Raw genomic sequence first — 21,150 nt, forward strand, 5'->3', positions numbered from 1 at the left:
GGCGGGGGCGGGGAGCAGGGAGGATTTGGGGGGTGGGACGGGCGCCACGCCAGTGCTGGTGGGGGCAGTGGGATGGGCACTAGGCCGGTGCTGGTGGGGGGGGGGGGGGGGGAGCAGGGAGGATTTGGGGGGGGGGGGGTGAGATGGGCGCCACGCCAGTGCTGGTGGGGGCAGTGGGATGGGCACTAGGCCGGTGCTGGTGGCGGGGGCGGGGAGCAGGGAGGATTTGGGGGGTGGGACGGGCGCCACGCCAGTGCTGGTGGGGGCAGTGGGATGGGCACTAGGCCGGTGCTGGTGGGGGGGGGGAGCAGGGAGGATTTGGGGGGTGGGGGTGAGATGGGCGCCACGCCAGTGCTGGTGGGGGCAGTGGGATGGGCACTAGGCCGGTGCTGGTGGCGGGGGCGGGGAGCAGGGAGGATTTGGGGGGTGGGACGGGCGCCACGCCAGTGCTGGTGGGGGCAGTGGGATGGGCACTAGGCCGGTGCTGGTGGGGGGGGGGAGCAGGGAGGATTTGGGGGGGTGGGGGTGAGATGGGCGCCACGCCAGTGCTGGTGGGGGCAGTGGGATGGGCACTAGGCCGGTGCTGGCGGGGGGGGGGGAGCAGGGAGGATTTGGGGGGTGGGATGGGTGCCACGCCAGTGCTGGTGGGGGCAGTGGGATGGGCACTAGGCCGGTGCTGGTGGCGGGGAGCAGGGAGGATTTGGGGGTGGGGGATGGGCGCCACGCCAGTGCTGGTGGGGGCAGTGGGATGGGCACTAGGCCGGTGCTGGTGGCGGGGAGCAGGGAGGATTTGGGGGGTGGGACGGGCGCCACGCCAGTGCTGGTGGGGGCAGTGGGATGGGCACTTGGCCGGTGCTGGGGGCAGGGAGCAGGGAGGATTTGGGGGGGTGGGGGTGAGATGGGCGCCACGCCAGTGCTGGTGGGGGCAGTGGGATGGGCACTAGGCCGGTGCTGGCGGGGGGGGGGGCAGGGAGGATTTGGGGGGTGGGATGGGTGCCACGCCAGTGCTGGTGGGGGCAGTGGGATGGGCACTAGGCCGGGGGAAGAGGAGGAGCCGGGCGGGCGGGCGGGCGCCAGGAAGAGGGGCGGGGCCCGGGCTGGCGGACGAGGGGCGGGGCGGGGCCCGGGTGTGTGAAGGGAGGGGGGGGGCGGGCAGAGCCGGGAGGGGGCGGGGCCAGCACTGAGGGGTGCGAAGTGGGAGCGGGCAGGGCCGGGGCCCTCGCTGCTATTAGCCGTCCGGGAGTGGCCGTCCCACGGGGCCCAGGCCCTCAGAGGCCCCCTTAGGGCGTCTGTCTCCACACCTAACATGGCCGCCGCATCTTGCCCTCCACGCTACGGGCAAGATGGCAACCCCACTCTTCCGGCGACACCCAAGATGGCGTCCGCGGAACTTCCAGCCACACCCAAGAGGGCTGCTCGAATCGGTGACGCTACTTCCGGTAGGCAAACAGGAAGTTGCTCATTGTCCGTTGCCCCCGAATCCCTGGCGGGAGGTTCCGGTTTCGGCAGCTGCCTCGGTCCCCATGGAGACGGGCGGGGGCCGGTTCGGGGTGTCGGAGACCCTGGGGGCCCTGAACGCGGCGCTGAAGAAGGAACCCGGCCCCCCCGCCTCCGTCTGGTTCAAGGAGAGCAGCGCCCGGAACCTGCGGAGCCGCGACTTCCTGGCCCCCCAGGCCGCGCTGCGGCCTCTCTTCGCGGGGGGGCAGGTAGGCGGGGAGAGCAAAAGGGGAGGGGCCTACGGGCTCGCGGGGGATAGGGAAGGGGCGGGGCCTAAGGCCAAGCGGGGGTGGGAGAGGGAGGAGTCTGTGGGCAAGGGGCGGGGCCTAAGGCCAAGCAGGAGTGGGAGAGGGAGGGGCCTGTGGGCAAGGGGAGGAGTCTAGTGCTGGTGCAAGGTGATTCTGTGCCATGTTTGGGGGGAGGTGAAGCACAAGTCTGCCAGGAGGGGCTCAGCCCTGAGTTTGAGGCAAACAGGCAGGTGGGGGATTCCTCGAGGGCCAATGCTGCAGAGCAGGGGGTGACCCTGAGGAGAACCCATTGTCTAGGACCAGTTGTGGAGGGTGCTGATTACAGGCACTATGTGTACATGACTAGGCGTGGGCCAGCTCCACACTGGGACACAGCAACCGCTGCCCCACAAGTAACAACCCTACATACCGATTTTGCATGAGAGGTAAATAAAACCTTAGGAAAGTGTGAAAGCTGCAGGGGAATTTAACCCAAACTGGAATTTATTCAGTGAACAGCCTGAATCTTGCAAAATGTATCTTAAGAACTTTTAGTAACTAGAACCTCTTTCACGTCTCATTCAAAATCCCCTCGAAGGGCATGCCCCCCCCTTACTCCTGGGGGCATTCTGTGATAAAGAATTGAAAAAGTATGTGCTAAAAAACATTACATTCTGTACGCAATATTTTAAAACGCCTAATTCTGCAAATTTTATTTGTCAAGATAACACTACATAATCACGCCCATTTAAGTTATTTTGGTAATTTATTTCAAAATACCTGTTAGTATGTCTGTAACAATACAGGCACCCACAAAAATCCCTCCCCCCCAGTAGAGAGTTAAAGAAACCTCTATGACAACCCAGTTCCAGTTTCTCTCCCCCCTTCCCACCCTAGAGCCCAGTCAGGAGGAAGACACCAGGCTCCCATTAATACACCTGAACCCCCTCCTTCCCAGAGCCCAACCACGGGGTGGGGGCAGCCCAGATACCCTCAGCCCCTCCACCACCCAGAGCCCAACTGCAGGGCTCCCCCTCCCCCCCAGATCCAGAGGGAGAAACAGCCTGATGTTCTGTCCCAGGTTTGCACGGAGTTTCCTGTGTGCTGCCCTCTCCTTCGCTCAGGGCATACTGGGAACCGCAGCTGCCAGGAACCCTCAAGCTCCCTCTCCCTCCCCGCAGCAGTGTCTTCTATGTGCAAGCGGAGCTTAGGGACTTGAGCAGCGGCTAGCAGCATGCAGCCCATTTCTGCAGGGGAAAGGAAATTCTGCACTGCAAAATTCTACATTGCACCGTGGTGCAGAATTCCCCCAGCAGTACCCCTTGCACCACACTGGGGTCCTAGGTTCACAACGGGCACCGAAGGGACAGTAGCGCCTACTACCATGGGCTGCAGTAACTGCCTGAAAGTTTATGAATCTAACCTAGATTGGTGAGATTCCAGCTAGTTTCTGTCAGTAAGAGTGAGGAATTTGCAAGATGGCACACTGGTGTTCAAGAAGGTGTCTACTAGAGGAGCTTTTCGTATGTCTGTCTTGTCTTCTTGCAGGTTCCCAAAGACATTATAGAAGATGTGATTTCACTCAACTGCCCTGGAGTACCACCTCTCCAGAGCTGCCAGCAGACAGCACTGGGGCTGACTGTTCAGTTACAGAGACCTGCTGCCTTCCAGCAGGTCCTGAATTCTCTTGCTGAGTTCACAAAGCCTTCCCAGTCAGCAAGTGCGCAGAGTATCATCCTCAACTGCACACCCCTGCGGAGCCGGAGAAGCCTGGACATGCTTAGCCTGAGCAATCTGAGAGCCATTCTAGTAACTGACCACTTGGCTGAAGTGCTCAGACTACAGGGGTCAGTGGATTGAATTCTCCAGCTCTTGAAATGCTCTTCCTTGGATGCTTTCCAGGCTCCTGCTCAGTGTGTGAGACAGAGCAAGGAGTTTGTGTTTGATACCAATTCTGCGTGGTGAATGGTGTCTGTATTTGATTCTAGGATGAATGTCCACCTGGTTCCTGCTGTGCCTGACGAAGGAATCCGGAAGTTCCTGCACCAGCTGAGAGTTGACTGGCCCTTAGAGTTGGAAACGACATTCATTCCTGAGGATGTTTTGGCCTTGAAGCAAGTCCTCAGCCAGTGCCCTTATGCTACAGTCCCAGGACCGGAGCCAGGGCAGACGAGGCTGGCTGATGATGTCATATTTAAAGTGCATTTGAAAAACTTCCTGGCGCAGCAGAGCTTGGAGGGCTATGACCCCAATCTAGATGTCTGTCTTGGTAAGTGTCACACGTTTAACGTTTGCTGTCTGACTGGGTGGGCACAAGGCTGCAGTTGCTCTATTTTCATACAGAAAACAAGGGGCGTTTGGTCTCAAATCCCCCTTTTCCACTCTCTTTCCTGGTTCTGGCGCACCAGCCTTTAGCAAGTCATGGCCCCAAAGGACACTGAGTGAGGCAATAACAGCTGGGGTGGAGACAGGGTGCAAAGAACCTGTACCTCCCTTTCTGAGTCCTCTCCTCCTCCTTGGCAGTGACTGAGGAGAAACTGCGGGTCCTGGCAGAGCTGCGACAGATGGCCCTGCGCTGTGCGGTGAGTAACCCTGCTGCTCTGGTAAACAAGGACCCCAGAGCGCCTGCCCTGCTCCTTCCTGGGCTTGGTGGGAGCACATCTAACCGGGGTGCTGCTTTGCTGCAGGGCACGGGGCCGGGAGGCTGCTGCAGGGTGGTGCATGTGGTGAGCTGTGAGGGCGAGTTTCAGCAGCAGCAGGTGGATTTGCTCTGGAGGATGTTGGACCTGGGAGCTCACACAACCTTGCAGGTGAGGCATGTCTCTGACTCCCCCATTGCTGCCTCCCATGGCAGCACCTAGCAGAGGACAAGGATGGGAAAGTGTTTCCTGCTGCTGTGTGAAGTTGTCTGGGTTGGGGGCAGGGGTGTCCGAGCATGGCTCCCTCCGATTTCCCCCAGGAAGAACTCATGGTGAAAGGGGACCTTATCTCCTTGAAAACCTTCCTTTTTCTCCTCTGTAGCCTCCCCCTGCCCTTCTGGCCGAGCACTACAGATGAGAAAGGCAGTGTCCCTGCCCCCGAAGACCTTGATGCTGAGGTGACAGGGCATGGGAGGAGAGGGGTAGACGAATCACTCACAGCACGGCTGGTTTCTTTTGACTGAATAAGCTGTGACATTACAGCGGTCTGGGAGCATCCGTTCAGAGCCGGGGCTCAGGTTTGTGTGTGGTGCCCATCACCCTGGATCTAAGCACAGCTGAACGTCTGGTGAAGTGCAAAAGGTCAGGGAGCTGTTTGCCCCAGGATTCACTCTCTCCTCCTCTCTCTCAGAAACACCTCGTCTGTGGGCCAGTGAAGGTGGCTAACTCCCCCCCTCCTGTGGGGGCACCCCAGTACTTCCAGTAAGTCGGCACTTACCAGGACTCTGCTGCAGCCGTTCAACCGAGCGCGTTTCACTGCATTCTGCTCAGGTGGCTGATAATCAGGGTGTTTAGTCCTTCTGTAAAAGTGCTGCCCAACCGGCCAGCGCTGTAGAATATTCTGTAACCCTCACAGTGCTTCTTCAGCCCAACCCCTCTGAGTGGCTCGCAGCGCTGTACAGAGGTGGGTAGCACAGCCAGAGAGGACGCGTAATCGAAGTTACATAGGGAGCACTGGGAAGAGAACCCTGGTGCCATGACTTCGTCTCCTCTTCAAGCCATTAACCCTGATCTGCACAGCCCTGCAGGGCTACAGCTCACGTCCGGAGGAGCAGGCCTTGGCTCTGCACCACCTGCACAGTGGAGGGCTAGTGCTCTGGGGTGGGGTCACTGGTTAATGCGGTGAGAAATGGAAAGAGAGGGGAAGCCCTTCTTACAACGTCTGTCCTGCAAAGACACTGTGGGGAGGTGAGGACAGAAGCAGGCAGGCCTGATAGAACTAGGCCGCGGTGTGGTGCTGGATTGACAGCTCACTGCAGCATCTCTGATGGGCAAGTCTGAGCATGGACAGTCGCATATCCAACCTGCTGTCTGCCCCCATTTCTTGCTCTGCTCTGGCCTGAGATTCTGCCGATCCCTGCGTCAGTGCATCAGCCAGGGACCCGGGCAGGAAAGAGGTCTGCATCCTTAGAATTCTGATCAACGGCTTTCTGATTTCCTCAGCCACTGAAAGGCGAGAGGGGCCGCTCGGACCTCCTCTCTTCTGCTTCCTGTGAGGGGCCCAGCTTGATGAGGTGCGCCGAAGGCCCAGCTGCCCTCACATCATGAAGCAGCGTCCCATGTTACCGGTTCAGTGGCAGAGGGGCCCAGTCTCTGGTAGCGTGGTCAGGAACACCGCCTTTCAGGGAGCTGGTTTCAGTTTGACGCTGTCCTTGCTGCACGGAGGTTGTTTTCACAGTCGGTCCCAGCTTGCTGGGTTGCCACTCTGCTGCCCAAGAGAAACGAGACCTGGTCTCTTAGCCCAGCCTCTCTGGGCTGGCAGAGGCTGGAGCCAAAACCCTGGCAGCCAATGGGAGTGGGCAGAGATGTGACCAAGGGGGGAATTCATTGCTACAGCAAGCCAATAAGAGTGCCCCTTTCTGCTGGGTGGCTCTTTAGGACACTGTCCGATCCCCAGCTCTGTTGGGTGGGCGTTGCCGTGGTACTCAGATGGGCCAGGGCAGTGCCAAGTGCAGCTGAGAGCTGCCAAGGGGACGATAGCCCTGGGCTCTCTTGCATCACTGCATTTATTCCTCCCAGGCTCCGCAGGTGCCAGATGTACGAAGCCTCGGTCATGAAGTATGGAGACCTTGTTCAGGGTAAGGCTTCTGCCTTCGCTTGGCCACGGGATGCTTCCTCCTGCTGCTGCACCTTCATTGGCCCAAGGAGACCAGGCAGCCCCTGGAGTCTCCTCGCCCGCGGGTTGCATTAGTGCAGGCAGCCGCTCACCAGGGCTAGCGGCACCCGCGGCTCCTCCTGCTGCACATTGGCTGTTGTGTGTGTGTGAAGGCTCAGGCGTGAGAGCCCTGCCTCTGCAATTAGCTGCTGCAGGAGTCATGGCTCATGGCTCTTCTCTCCCCGGCAGCACTATACCACGCTGCCGCAGGCCTGCTTTTTCCAGAGTTCAGAGCCCTTCCGAGCCGCAAACATGGTCTGTGGATTTCAAGCAGATTTGCAGGGCCCGGCCTTTCGGTTCTCCCAGATCAGCAGGGACTGCAAGTCATTCCCATGATGGGTGTTTGCTGAGCCTCCGAAGGGTGGTCGTCCGGTGAGGAGGCGTCCAAACCACCATCACCAGGCTACTAGCTGGGGCCTCAGCAGAGACCAATCGCTTCACAAGCAACAGCCAGCAAGCTCCCTCTTGCCCCCGGGGCAGTCTCCTGGGCAGGGCTGAGGTCTGCTGATGGAGAGAGAAGTGGGGAGCATCCCCAGGCAGGCCAGCATGGCATGTGGAGAGAGGGGGTGCTGGCCCCCCCAGCTGTACCCCAGTCTCCTGCACTAAGCTCGCAAAGCCCATGTTCCCCAGGTGGCGGCTGGGCTGCCCCCCTCTTCTGGCAAGAAGTGGACTGGGGCTGAGAGACCTGTCCCAGCGATGACCACGAGTGCCCTGCTCATGGTGTTTGACCAGGGAGTGTGCAGGCTCAGCGGGGGGGCATGGCTGGTGGGCTCAGCCGGGCACTTCTAGTTGCATGTTCTTTGCCACATTTTCTGCGCAGATGACTCTTGGACTGAGATCATCAGCGTCTTGACATCAGCTGCCATCAGGTTTGAAATGCTGAGTACAGCCCATCAGAGTCAGGTAAGCACAAGAAAGAACCACGTTGCTTTACCTTCCTGGTCACTAAGAGGCAATCCCGGTGTATACTGGCCCCTTGGCCTTAGAGGGGCCACAGGGAGTGAGCAGCATCCCACCGTCTAGAGGGGCTAGGAATGCAGGGAGGACAGCCCGCCAGGAAACGTGGGAAAAGGCAGTCAGTACGTTTCAGGGAAAGGACTCTGAGACAGACAAGACCCTGGGAAGCCGTGACCCTGAGAGACCCAGGAGATAACACAGCAAATTAGATAGGAGCTTCTAATGCGATATTGTAGTGGAACGAGCCATTCAGAGCAAGAAGGCAACAGCAAGTCTCTTGACAGCCATGTGCAGCATTGGTTTTGGGTGTGGCTCTTGGCACCAGGAGGAGGGGCACAAATTAGAGGGACCTCAGGGACAAGTAACAAAAATGGGGATGGGTCAGGAGAGGCTTAGGAGGAAAGGTTAGAGCTAGACAGCTCTCCCGTGGGCTCCCAAATGGCTAAGGAGCAGGCATTTGAAGGAGGTTAATGCAGGGAGGGAAAGGAATTGGTCAGGGTGCGACTACGAACAAAGGGATGAAACGAAGCAAAGGCAAATGGAGGTTGATGATTAGGAATCCTTTGCTAGCAGGGAGCTCTGGTAGACCATGCATTGCTATCCCAAAAGCAGGACGGGAGCCCTGTTGTTTGGATAATGATCTGGGGGGCCTAGATGTGACCTGGTACTTGCCCAACTCTCCTTCCCCCAAGAGAAGGCCAGGGTCAGATCCCACCAGGAGAAGTGTGCAGGGACTCAGGGGAACAGGGAGGAAGTAGGCATTGCGGGGCAGACCACTGAGGGAAAAGTGAGAAAGGAACGGAGCTGGTTTCCCCCCTCAGATTATCCTCGACCTGGAGGACAGCAGCATCTCCACAAAGGGGACGAAAAGCGGAGCCTTTGTGATGTACAACTGCGCTCGGCTTGCTACGCTCTTCAAAACGTACCAGCAGGCTGTGGAGCAAGGTGAGTGCCAGGACGCTCTGCTCCGCTCGGGCCCCAAACCAATTCAGGGAGCGACCCCTGGGAGCGACGGCAGCAATCGGCCAGGCTGGGCCTTACTGCTCGTCAGGGCCCACGAGAGGCTCCAGGGACTCAGGGTGGACGGACTCGTAGCCCTTGGTCTGACTGATCCAGAAGGCAGAGAAAATCCTTTGTGAATGGGCCTGCGACAAGCAGTCTGACAAAGCTGCTCCAAGGGGTGGGGTCCACCAAGCCAGGCAGGCCCGGCCCACTCACCAAACACAGCAGGGTTCAGGCCAAGGGCCCCAGCATCATGGCAGGAAGGTGCTGGGGAAGTCTTCCCCCTGCAGTGGGCTGGAAACAGCACCAAGAACCATGGATGATGCGACTGAGGCAGCTTCGCTCGCTGGGAAGGATCTTTTATGCCAGGTGCCTCCAGGCATCAAATCCCTGCCTGTCTCTGAGCTGCTGCCAATCGCGGCTCTTCCCCGGATCTGTGCTGCCACAGCTGTGTAACCAGGCGCTGAACTTCTATTCCAGGTGCATACCCGGCCTTCCCCCCAGCATCAGAACTGAACTTCTCCCTGCTCAGAGAAGAGGTGAGTGGCCCAGGGCGAGGGCTGGGACCTAGAGACCCATGGCTGGAGGAGCTGCCAGTCAAGCTTATCCTCACTCCGCCCACAGCCATTTCCTCCTGTATTTGGGAGGGGTCAGAGCCACTGGAATCTCAGACAGCCCAGAGTTCACCGGGCCTGATGGCTCTGTCCTCCCCTGCCCTGGCGTCCAGTCCAGTGGAGCTACCCGAGCTGGGCATGGGGTGAGGGGAGAGAGCTCCGGAGGCTGCTGGGAGGTGACTGATATTTGTATTCCTTCCATAGGGCGAATGGCTTTTGCTGTTCAACCACATCCTTCCCTTCCCAGAGACCCTGAGCCAAGCAGCACAACTGCCCCTCTCCAGGAAAGGGATTCGAATCACAGCCAGCACGGAGGCGGTGAGACCCCCCCCCCCCCCCGATGAGGGCTCTGGCTTGCTGGGGACAGAGCCCCAGGCGGGTGCGAGGGCTGCTCCCGGCTGGCACCAGCCTGGAGGTTTGCAGGTTGTCTGTGGAGCACTGGAGAGGGCTGCTTCGGCGCTAGAGCCACGGTTCTTGAAGAGGTTCATTATACGGCTGCAGTGCCTAGAGGTCCCAGTCAGAACCGGGGCCTGCTGAGCCCTGTAGAGTTCAGTCTGGTCTAACACAAGCTGCAAATTAGTTTGGCAAACGAGTGCAGGGAGGACAAGTAAGCGAGAGCCTGCAGGGACTAAGCCTGGCTGCTGCTAAATAACCCTCTTCCGAACAGCTCAGCCCTTGCTGCCTTGCGGGGGCACAGCACCGTGCCTGGCGGGAGCGGGGTCTGCAGGAGAGCATGCTGCCCTTACACGTTAATTCATGGAGGGAGGGACTGATTACAGGGCAGCGGTGAGAGAGACGAACGGGTGTCCCAGGCTGACAGGCCCAGCTGTGTGCAGGGGCAGTACCGGGCAGGAGTGGAGAACAGGGAGCTAGTCTCCAGGGCATTGCCCCAGGGGCCTGTCCGAGAGGAGATAACCCCAGCAGTCTGGCCATCACCTCAACAGCACGGAGAAGGAAGGATTCCAGGCAGAGGCAGGCTGGCCCCAGGTCCAATGGAGGCAGCAGCACAAGCTCATGCTCTGTGACCCATTCAGTCCTTGGCCTCTCTGCTGAGCTGGCCAGGCCCAGGGTGCTGTGCAGGAGTGGGTGACCGTGGGGCCCTGGCCACTGCTGTTACAGGCAGGGTGCTAGCCCCCGGTTCTGCTGGGCTCCTTGGGGCGTTTGTTTAAAGCAGTCGTACAAGCCAGCCTCTAATTGTGGTTCTCCGCTGGGACTGAACCCCAGGCTGCTCCCTAGAGCACCTCCTCTGGGAACCCAGCACGTGTCAGCAGGAGCCCCGCGTTTCTCAGACCTCCCGTTCCTAGCCCCAGGGAGGAGACGGGTGTGAAGCTGCTAGCTCCAGCCAGGCAGTGCTGGACGTAGGGGTGGACGGCCTGGAGAGAGGAAGGACTGCAATGGGGTGATCGACTAGGCAGACTGGGATGGGTGTCACTGTGCGGCCACCTAGCAGGGAGCGTGCACACGGTCCCTGACCACCCCCCGTGGGAAGGAGGGGCTCTAGCAGCTCTGCTTTGTATGGCAGGTGTGCAAGTTCCTGATCCACCTGAGCATGGACTTCAGCTCCTACTACAACCGCGTTCACATCCTGGGGGTAAGCGGGGACCCTCCTGGGAAACAGCCTGTTCTCCCGCCCGCCCCAGCGGCAACTGCTCTCCCGCCCACCCAGCGACAGCTGCTGCTCTCCCTCCCTCCCGCCCGGCCACAGCGGCGGCAGCTCCTGCTGCTCTCCCTCCCGCCCGGCCACAGCGGCGGCAGCTGCTGCTCTCCCTCCTGCCCGCCCAGCGGCAGCAGCTGCTGCTGCTCTCCCTCCTGCCCGGCCACAGCGGCGGCAGCTGCTGCTCTCCCTCCCGCCCGCCCGCCCAGCGGCGGCAGCTGCTGCTGCTCTCCCTCCTGCCCGCCCAGCGGCGGCAGCTGCTGCTGCTCTCCCTCCTGCCCGCCCAACGGCGGCAGCTGCTGCTGCTCTCCCTCCTGCCCGCCCAGCGGCAGCAGCTCCTGCTGCTCTCCCTCCCGCCTGGCCACAGCGGCGGCAGCTGCTGCTCTCCCTCCGGCCCGCCCAGCGGCAGCAGCTGCTGCTGCTCTCCCTCCCGCCCGGCCACAGCGGCGGCAGCAGCTGCTGCTGCTGCTGTTCTCCCGCCTGCCTGGCCACGGTGGCGGCAGCTGCTGCTCTCCCACCCGCCCAGCAGGCTTCAGTGCCCAACTGGGCGTGCCCCTCCACGGGAAGCGAATGGGATGGCAGTGCACTAACGGGGTGCCCAGCTAGGAAAGCCTGGCCTGCTGGCTAGGGCACGCTCCCCTGCCCAGCTCTCAGCGGCGGAGGGCACCCCATCCGGCAGGGGGGCTGCGAGAATGGGGAGGAGAGGAGGAGGGACTCCAGGACGCCTTCCCTACACTAAGCAGGAGCTGCGGGGAGCCCTGCCCCTGGAGCGCAGGGAAGCTGCAGCCTCTGCTCTCACTTGCTGCCCCCTCTCTTCCAGGAGCCACTGCCTCACTTGTTCAGCCAGATGTTTGCTCGGCTACAGCTGATGAGAGGAGTGAGAGACGTAATCCACAGGGCCCTGGCTACCCTCCACCTGCCTCCGCTCAGCCAGATCTGAGCCCTGCGGCCACCACACAAGTGCCAAACAGGGAGCGCAGAGTCTGTTCTGAAGCTGTTGTTAGGAGTTAAAGGGTTAACCCTGTTTTAGAGGGTGGGGGAGGGGTTCCCCACAGGTTTAGTTGCTCTCTGGAGGGGCTGGTTGTTTTGGAACAGAAGGGGTTAAATGCCCTTACCACAGCTAGTGCTGGGGAGAGGAGGCGGCAGCCGCCTGGGCTCTGGCTCCCAGCCACTGATGCCAAATGCGCAGGGGAGGCCGGGTCCCAGCCACTGCCAGCCCCACAGAATCGGTCTGCCTGAGCCCCCACCCCAGGGGTGGAGTGGGGCACCCCAGGCCAGCCAGGCCTCAGCCTCAGTTGTGTTGTAACAGGTGGTTTTTTGGCTGTTTTGCTCTGAACTGGCTGAGGTCCCCACTGGCCCCAAGGACGCTTGTCCCTGCCCCGAGCCTACAGCCTTGGTGTTTGGGTCCAAATACACATTGTTATGGAGCAGGGGCTGTTTTCTTGTTTAACCCCCGCCATTCCAGTCCTGGGCCCCCACCCACAGCTCTGCTGCACCCTGATCCAGACCTCCGCCCACAGCTCTGCCACACCTCAATCCAGACCCCAGCCCAGAGCTCTGCCGCACTCCGATCCAGACCCCCGCCGTTCCAGTCCTGGGCCTCCGCCCACAGCTCTGCTGCACCCTGATCCAGACCACCGCCCACAGCTCTGCCACACCCCAATCCAGACCCCCGCCCATAGCTCTGCCGCACCCCAATCCAGACCCCCGCCATTCCAGTCCTGGGCCCCCACCCACAGCTCTGCTGCACCCTGATCCAGACCACCACCCACAGCTCTGCCACACCTCAATCCAGACCCCAGCCCAGAGCTCTGCCGCACTCCGATCCAGACCCCCGCCGTTCCAGTCCTGGGCCTCCGCCCACAGCTCTGCTGCACCCCAATCCAGACCATCGCCCACAGCTCTGCCACACCCCAATACAGACCCCCGCCCATAGCTCTGCCGCACCCCAATCCAGACCCCCGCCATTCCAGTCCTGGGCCCCCGCCCACAGCTCTGCCGCACCCCGATCCAGACCCCTGCCGTTCCAGTCCTGGGCCCCCACCCACAGCTCTGCCACACCCCGATCCAGTCGTCCCCCCACAACAGCTCTGCCGCACCCCGATCCAGACCCCCTGCCGTTCCAGTCCTGGGCCCGTGCCCCCAGCTCTGCCGCACCCCGATCCAGACCCTGGCCCCCAGCTCTGCCGCACCCCAATCCAGTCGCCCCGATTCAGTCGCCCCCCCCCCAGCTCTGCCGCACCCCGATCCAGTCATCCTCCCCGCCAGCTCTGCTGCACCCCTATCCAGACCCCCGCCATTCCAGTCCTGGGCTCGCGCCCACTGCTCTGTCCAGACCCATCAGCCCAACACAGGCCTGGCGGGCTCAGCAGTGAAGTGAGGCCCCACAGCGAGCTGGCAGGAGCGGTGACCCTGTGGTCTACGCGTCCGTGTGGCACTGGCTGCGCCGCTGCTACCAAGCCCTGACAGTACCAGCCTGAGAAAGAGAAGCTGAAGCTTTCCTGCCCCCAGGAACATGAGACTCTCCCAGTCAAACACTAGCCCCTGCAGCCCCCAGGGTGGTGCCCTTGTACCAAGACAGCGCCGTACCTGTCCTAGCCAGCTGGTCCCCAGCACCATCTTCCTTGTTTCTCCCAGTCACCTGGCTCCTCCCAAAGGATGGGGTCACTTCCATCTTCGCGGTGCAGCCTGGCCAGCTGGTGACTCCCGCTGTGGGCAGTGCTGTCAGCCAACTGCATTGGTCACGGAGGTGCCTGTTGCCTGCAGCCCCCGTGCCTGCCTAGGCTCCTCCGGGGGCTGCCCTTTGCTTTGCTCTCCTGAAGAGCCACCTCTGGAAGGTCACTCGGGCTCTGCCCTGTCTCCCTGGATGGTCCAGGTCAGGCTGGTGTGCTGCGAGGGCGCAGGGCAGCGCACGGTGTCCCTCGTTCTGTGCTCCTCACTTCCCCTGCAGCTCATCCGACTTGACAGCCCGTCCAGCAGCTCACCTGAGCGACTGGCCCAAGGGCCATGGAGCTGTCAGTGCACAACAGCTGGGCTGTACAAAGGGGCCTGGCACAGCCTCTGCAAACTGCAATCCAGAGCTATGAAATATGCATGTGGCGCTTGGAGAGCACGTCACCCCAGCCAGCCCAGGCTGCAGGGCACTGAATTACTCAGCCCGAGCTGGAGAGGAGCCAGCAGCGCAAAGCATCTCCAAGCGCATCGCACCGTGGCCCCAAGTCCCCAGGGCACAGGGCAGGCACCACCCACCGGCGGAGCCTGGGGATGGGGAACAAAACTGCTCATGGCCGTGGCACTCGGGGTCTGCGTGTTCCCCAGCAGCTGCCATCTCAGCTTGGGGCTAGGACGTCTCCTTCGTCCAGGCGGCGCTGTCAGACCCTGACACACAGCAGTGGGACCCCTTCAAGGGCTCTGCGGTCAGGACATGCTGTCGGACACAGCCAAGCCAGGCAACCCCTCAACGTCCATCCTGGAGCTGAGCAGCCAGCCAGCACACAGCATGCCGAGTGTGTACCCAGCAGGGGTGGGTGTCAGAACGCCTGGGTTCTGTTCTCAGCTCCATGGGTCCCTGCTCGTCACTCCCACACCGTGACTCAGTTTTGCCATGTGGCAGACAGGGATCGAGCTGCCTTGCTCCAGCTCCCAAGAGGTATAGGGTTTCACCAGCACGGCAAGGGCTTGCAGCCCCCTGGGGTACGGGGCTCTGGAACAGCCAAGTGTTATTAGGGTCACTGGCAGGCCTGGGCAAGGCCCCGCTGGGTTCCCAGGCTGCTCTGCCCAGAGGGAACTGCCAGTGTTTGAGATGCATCCTCGGCTGACGTGCCAGCTCCCCGGGGACTAGGACCAGGGTGAAGCGGCAGGATGGGTGCCAGCTGGAGAGAGGGTTTAGAGGCTCTGTGGTTCCCGTGGCAACAGGCAGGCAGCCTCTCCCCCCATCCTCCCGAATAAGGCAGCTCAGGCCTTGCCATGTGCTCCCCTTTATTCCAACGCCCCGCAGGAGGGGAGCTGCTGGGGACCTGCTCCGGCCCTGCCCCAGACAATCTCCAGGCCCTGCCCGCAGAGCACACAGCCATAGCCCCGCTCCTCGCTTCCCCAGCAATCCAGCTCAGCCACGTCTGCCACGTGGCAGAACCTGCTGCCCAGGAAGACGAGGCTGTCCTTGCCCAGACGCCAAAGCGTCAGGCGCTGGTCCACAGAGGCGGAGACCAGCAGGTCCGGCCGCAAGACCCTGAGTCCCGTCACGTGGGCCGCGTGGGCACATGGCCTTGAGAACGCCTGGAGCAGGAGAATGCGAGCCCCGGCGCTGGCTCCAGGGGGCACTACGGCCGAAGGAAGGGAGGGGGGTGGCTCACTCAGGGCTGTATCCACAGCAACGAAACAGATGTGGATGGAGCCGTCATCACTGCCACTGGCCACCAGGTACCGTCCTGCCGCTGTCTGCCGAACGTGGAGGCTGTTCACGCCACAGCTGTGAGCCTGGACAGTCAGGGATGGGGCCCCCAGAGCTGAGAAAAGAAGAGCTCAATGACAACCAAGGGCACGCAGCAACAGTCACCTCCAGCAGCGACTCCAGAGGATAGTTCTACAATCAGTACAGACAGGAAAGCTGGGAAACACCTACCGAGGGGCTGCAGCTCTCCACTCGCCAATTCCTGGGCGGCTGCAGCATGCTCAATGGTGGCAGTTATATCCCAGAATGCAATACTCCCATCAGTGGCAGCGCTGCACAGGAAGTGTCTCCTGGGAAACCAAACACATTGGGGGAGGCTCCTGGCTGAACTAAGTGTAGATTGTTCAGTGCACAAACCAGCTGCCCTAGGTGGGACCCAATGGGGAGTCGGCAGCGATTCCAGCCCCTGCAGTGAGCAAACCTTTGGATCTCGGCTCCTCCATTCTCCACCATTTAATCCGACCACAGAGCCGAGGCCTGCAGCTGTCCTGGCCCTGGAGTGCCGGTGAGGGTAGGTTTCCCAGGCCAGAGCAATCTGCACACAAAGCATCCCTAGATCCTCGCAGGACGGAGACTATGGGACCACGGAGGCTCCTATCCGTGCAAGCTCCGCTAGGATTAATGGGAGGTTTGGTGGTCAAGAGCCAGGGCAAAGCTAACCTGAGGGTGAGGGGGCAAGAGCCTCCCTGTACCCCTCCCCTTCGTCTGCTCTCCTCCAATCACAGCTAAAAGCGGCTCTCCCCATCTAGCTGCAGGGAGGCCCAATGCGGCAAAGGCAAACGGTGCTCACCTCCTGTCTCCCGCTACCCTGTGCGTAAATGTCTCCACTTTCAGGACGCAGCGCTGGTGGTGAAAGGAATCGGCCACAAGCCGCAGCTTCTGGGCAGGCTCCAGCATCAGGAAGATCCTGCAGGAGCAGCAAGGGAAAGGCTGTCAGGGCAAGGGAGCAGCGCTGCCCAGGTGCCAATTCTCCTGCCCCTGTGGCTAGATTCAGGGTGTTCTCCCGACCCAGAGAGGAGGGGAGCAGCTGGGGAAGGGGGAGCGCTTTCCAGCCCCTGCCTCACAGGCTGCACACAGGTGGAGTTAGGGAGGCCAGGGGAGCAGATGCTTTCATCGCGCCCACTCTGCTGCATCTCTTCCTCCAGGGCTTTGCGCCCTCTCTGGATCATACCGTGTCTCCTTCCCCTGGCAAGCTGGGACAGGCCAGCCCATGGCGGGGAACCAGGTCTCTGGGGTCAGAGCCGAGACTCCTCCTTACCGGACAGATCCGTCACTGCAAGCGGCAGCCAGGAATAGGCAGGGAGCGTCGGTACCAGCCACAACTGCAATGGACATGTACCTGGAGCAAACACAGCAACCAGTCAGCCCACTGGTCACCCCTGTACCTGGGCACCACAAGGCAGCCCCACAGCACGACACACCACACAGCTCTGGCCTCTCAGAGGAGACAACAGTAGGGACTGAGTCCACACCCTAGTACCTGCCTCCACACTGGGGGGCGGCAGAGCCCACCAGCCTGGCAATCTCCAGGTCAACTGGAGGCATGAGGGACACTGGGTGAGCTCTCCAGGACAGGAGGGCAAAGTCCCATTTCAGCTGGGCCCTCAGCTATGTGATTGGGGGGAGGAGGGCTCAGCCTTCCCGAAGTCTCTGTCGACAGCATCAAGAGAGCTCTGGCCCAGACTGAAGGGCAGGGGTCTCAAGCTCGCTCTCCAGGGCCATGACAGGAACTAGCTCCCCATCTGGCCCCAGCCCACATCCCTGTTTTCCTGGGGAAGGCTGGGGTGTTACCTGGTTTCCGGGTCCATCTTGATGACTCTGTGCTTGTTCCTCATGCGATCCCAGTGCTCGTCCAGCTGGTGGGAGGCCACGTGGATGACCTGGCAGGCCATGCCACTCCTGGCATTGTGGTCACAGCTGAGCACGAGCCTGTAGCATTCTATCTCAGCCCTGCCCCCGGCAGAGAACAAGACAGCAGACCAGTCAGCTGTCTCCTCCTGCCAACTACCACTGGCCACAGCCAGAGCTCTCACGCTTGAGATGTGGTCGCCGATGGCTGCGAGTGTAGCCAATGAATGGGACGACTCACTGACGGCAATCACGTTGGCAGTCATGTCCTCGCTGCTGGTCACAAGGATGTCCACCAGCCGGCCCCCGCGGGTCCTTATTGTGCCCACGTGCCGCACGCATGTCAACTCCCGCCCATGCAGAGGCTCCCTCAGCACGTGCTGCCTGCTGGGCCCGCAACTGCTCTGATAGACCAAGACGTCCCCAGACTTGATGTAAGCAAAGACCTCGGAAGCCAGCCAGCGGCCGTAACTCCACGAGCGGTGGCCCCCGCCACATGGCACACAGTGCAGCTGCTCGTTGGTCCGGGTGCTCCACAGCACAAAGTGGCTGGCGTGGAAGCCCAGCACCAGCAGGTCCCCATCAGGGGTGAAGTGCAGCTGTTCGATCCACTCCAGCCCTCTGCATGGCTTCTGCTTCCTGAGCACCTGCAGCTGCTGGTCCTGCACTCGCAGCTGGCGGTAGCAGCCGTCCCTGCCCGTGCTATAAACAAAGCCATCATGGCAGGTCACTGAGGTCACACCCAGCTTCCCATGAAGCCCAAACAGCAGGGAAATGGGACCTTGGACGCGGCGGTTTCCTTCCCCCTGGGAAGAAATCAAACCTGGCTTGTCACCTGAGTCTTTACAGACCGAACCACGACCCACAGGGTCATCGGCAGCATCCTCTTGTCCTGCCTTTAGCATCTGTTCTGTGCCAGATCCCAGAGCTGTGCTGCAGGGAAACAGCAGCAGGGAGCCCCTGCGGTCACCACAGACCAGAAGCCCCTCCTGGGGCAAGAAGGCAATGCTTGTATGCCACCTGTGCCTGCAGACTGGCAAGAGATAGCAACATTTCTCCACCACTGAAGCCAGTCGTCCGGAGGAGCAGCAGGAGACCTCCAGCCAGAGCAGAACACCCCCTGGGCCAGAGGCAAAGAGCACACACTTGCTGGGATCCCCACCTGGGCACGCGGCCCAGCTCAGGCTGTGGACCTTTCCCCCATACAGCCTCTTCTCCTCACTTTCTGTGGGGCAGCAGAGGGGGAAGACTTTGACATGCCCCATCAGATTGCCCATGGCACACAGCACGATGTCCTTGGCTAGCTGCACAACTTCCAGGAGACTGTAGGACTGATAGTTTGCATCCTCCATGACAAAAGCCCAGCGTTTAGAGGCCAAGTCGTAGCTGTAGATGGCCCCCGCATCAGTCATCACGAGGAGCCGGCTTGCGTCCACCAGCTTTATGGCCTTGGGGGATCCATTCCTATGGGGCGGGCTGAAGTTTAGCTGCACAAGGCCATTCCCATTGGGTTCAGGTCTTCTAATGTGCCAGAGTCTAACTCCAGTGTCAGCCCCACCTGTGGCCACCCAGCCCCGTGCCTCGTGGACAGCCACTGCCCTGACACTGCGCCCTTTGTGCCCTCTAAAGCTCTGAACAACCTCTCCGTTGTAGTTCCACACAATGCAGGCAGAGTCCTCCCCGATGCTGATGAGATAGTCACTCAGCAGCCTGACAGACCACACCCTCGACTGGTGGCCATAACACACCAGGAGGCAGCGCACCGGATCACGAGGCGCTTGCAGGTCCCCAACATCCCACACCCTAATGCTCCGGTCATCCGAGGCTGAGGCCAATATGCCTTTGCTCTTCAAGTAGCAGATGCTAAAGATGACTCCGTCGTGCCCACTGACCCTCCTCTGGGGTTTTATCCTTGCTTCTTCATCGCTCCCATCAGCCACGCGCCAGACCACAAGCTGGTTAAAGACTGTGCCAGCCACTACCACCAGCTCATCCCAGCTGTCTCCAACCTGATAAGCAGAGTAGAGGATGCACTTCTCCTCGCAGTGCACCTCCCGCAGGGTCCTGTGACTGGCATAGTCATAGAGTGCCACAGAGTTATGGCCAAGGGCCAACCCAACATAAGTGAGGGTCCCTGTGCTGCCCGCCAGCCACTGCAGATCCCATATCCAGTCATGCAGCTCACAGAGCTGGCAGAGTTCAGTCAGACTCACTTCCTTCCCTCGCACACACAGCTCCAGGACAATGAGACCTTTGCCCCCAAAGACAGCCAGAGTCCTCTGCTCGGCTTCTGGGGAGGGACTCCTCCGCTCCTTGATCCCGTGGATGCGATGGTTCCGAAGCACGCTCTGCCAATGGCTCCCCGCCTCTCCGCCGTCAGCATCCAGGCTGTACACAACCACGTTGGGTCCTTCACCTAACAGGCAGTAAGAGATCGGCGTTAACCCAGAGCCCTTCCCAGCAGTGCCCTCCCTGCGCCAGCGCAGCACCTGCCACATCGGGTGCCTGGTCCCACCAGAGCAGCACTTGGTGCCGCAGCGAAGGCTGCACCGGAGCTTCCCCTTCTTTGCCAGAGGCCTTCCCCTGTCTGCACTCACGCGACAGGGGGGTCCCGCAGGCAGCGGCCAGCCGGGACAGGGGCCGCCTGGCATGGTGGAGGGGCCGCAGGGCTGAACCTTCCCAGGAAGTGCCCGTGGATGAGCCGCCCCCAGCGGCAGGCGAGCGCTGACCAGCCCAACAGGCTCCGTGGTCGCCCGGCGGGACCGAACCACGCAGACCCACCCATCGCCGCCCCACCAGGATACGCAGGCCTGCCTCTCCTACCTCCTTGGGGTACTCTGCCCCCCTCGGGGTACCCAGCCCCACCTCCTCCCTCACACCCTCCCGAAGTATCAGCTCCCAGCTCACCCCCCCGGGGTACCCAGCCCCCCCCTCCCGGCTCACCCGCCCTTTGGGGTACCCAGCCCCCCCCGGGTATCAGCTCCCAGCTCACCCTCCTCGGGGTACCCAGCCCCCCCCTCCCGGCTCGCCCCCCTCGTGGTACCCAGCCCCCCCTCCTCCCTCACACCCTCCCCGGGTATCAGCTCCCAGCCCCCCCCTCCCGGCTCACCCCCCCGGGGTACCCAGCCCCCACTCCTCCCTCACACCCTCCCCGGGTATCAGCTCCCAGCCCCCCCCTCCCGGCTCACCCCCCCTTCGGAGTACCCAGCCCCCCCCCCCACACACACACCCCCACCCCCTCTCCGGGTACCAGCTCCCAGCTCACCCCTCCTCCCCGAGGTACCCTGTCCCCCTCCCGGCTCGCCCCCCTCGGGGTACCCAGCCCCCCCTCCTCCCTCACACCCTCCCGAAGTATCAGCTCCCAGCTCACCCCCCCCCCCGGAGTCCCCAGCCCCCCCTCGGGGTACCCAGCCCCCACTCCTCCCTCACACCCTCCCCGGGTACCAGCTCCCAGCTCACCCCCCCCCGGAGGTACCCTGTCCCCCTCCTGGCTCACCCCCCCCTCGGGGTACCCGCCCCCCGCGCCCGGCCCCACCTGCCACGAGCCGGGCTCCCCCCACGAACCGCAGGGCCGTGACAGGCGCGCGCAGCAGCCGCGAGTCGATGGCCGGGGCTGCCCGGGGAGCCGCCATAGCCCCGCGCGGCCCTGACTCTACCCCGGGCTCGCGCCAGCCCCCAGCCCGGCCGGAAGCGGGAGATCAATTCACCTCACACGCCTCGGCCCCGCCCACACTCCACCCACCAATCGAGAGGCTCCTTACTGCTCCGCGAGCCGCTCCGCGTCCCGGGTCTCTAACGCTGCGCCCCATTGGCCGGCGGTCGCTAGGGCTGTTGCGTGCCCTGTTGCCAGCGTTCGTGGCGCCTGGGCCCGCTGCTCACGTGGCCGGGCCGCCTGCACCTCTGGGTTCCCGGCTCTCTCGTGCCGCCAGCCCCTGCGGCTCAGCTCTGTGCAGCGCCGAGCACCGCGGGCCCCAGGCCCGCCTGCGGTAACAGGATTAATAGTTACATGTCCTAGGCACCGACCTGCGGCATTTCTAGTGGCCCCAC

General features: G+C 61.9%; 2 protein-coding genes across 5 annotated transcripts; one reads left to right on the plus strand and one right to left on the minus strand.

Moving 5' to 3' along the window:
* The first annotated feature begins 1,150 nt into the window (after positions 1-1,150).
* On the plus strand, positions 1,151-12,232 carry DALRD3 (DALR anticodon binding domain containing 3). Of its 3 annotated transcripts, XM_024109932.3 has the most exons (13): positions 1,151-1,706; positions 3,273-3,571; positions 3,713-3,993; positions 4,248-4,306; positions 4,412-4,534; positions 5,055-5,125; positions 6,443-6,501; positions 7,399-7,481; positions 8,357-8,480; positions 9,018-9,076; positions 9,356-9,469; positions 10,674-10,742; positions 11,626-12,232. In XM_024109932.3, exons 1-13 carry the CDS (start codon positions 1,344-1,346, stop codon positions 11,743-11,745), a joined length of 1,824 nt encoding a protein of 607 aa, XP_023965700.2. In that variant the 5' UTR covers positions 1,151-1,343; the 3' UTR covers positions 11,746-12,232. The 3 variants fall into 3 exon arrangements, with proteins under 3 accessions (XP_023965700.2, XP_023965701.2, XP_065408959.1); XM_024109933.3 differs by lacking the exon at positions 4,412-4,534; XM_065552887.1 differs by having other exon boundaries at positions 1,155-1,706; positions 4,248-4,534.
* A 2,537-nt stretch (positions 12,233-14,769) lies between these two features.
* Positions 14,770-20,819, minus strand: WDR6 (WD repeat domain 6). Of its 2 annotated transcripts, XM_008173367.4 has the most exons (6): positions 20,639-20,819; positions 17,047-19,519; positions 16,514-16,594; positions 16,046-16,162; positions 15,427-15,545; positions 14,770-15,310 (listed from the first exon to the last, which is right to left on the minus strand). In XM_008173367.4, the coding sequence occupies exons 1-6, from the start codon at positions 20,733-20,735 to the stop codon at positions 14,784-14,786; spliced, it is 3,414 nt and encodes a 1,137-aa protein (XP_008171589.3). In that variant the 5' UTR covers positions 20,736-20,819; the 3' UTR covers positions 14,770-14,783. The 2 variants fall into 2 exon arrangements, with proteins under 2 accessions (XP_008171589.3, XP_023965699.2); XM_024109931.3 differs by lacking the exon at positions 15,427-15,545.
* Between the last annotated feature and the right edge of the window lie 331 nt (positions 20,820-21,150).

This window comes from Chrysemys picta, chromosome 7, assembly GCF_011386835.1.
Source record: "Chrysemys picta bellii isolate R12L10 chromosome 7, ASM1138683v2, whole genome shotgun sequence".
NCBI classification, from domain to species: Eukaryota; Metazoa; Chordata; order Testudines; family Emydidae; genus Chrysemys; species Chrysemys picta.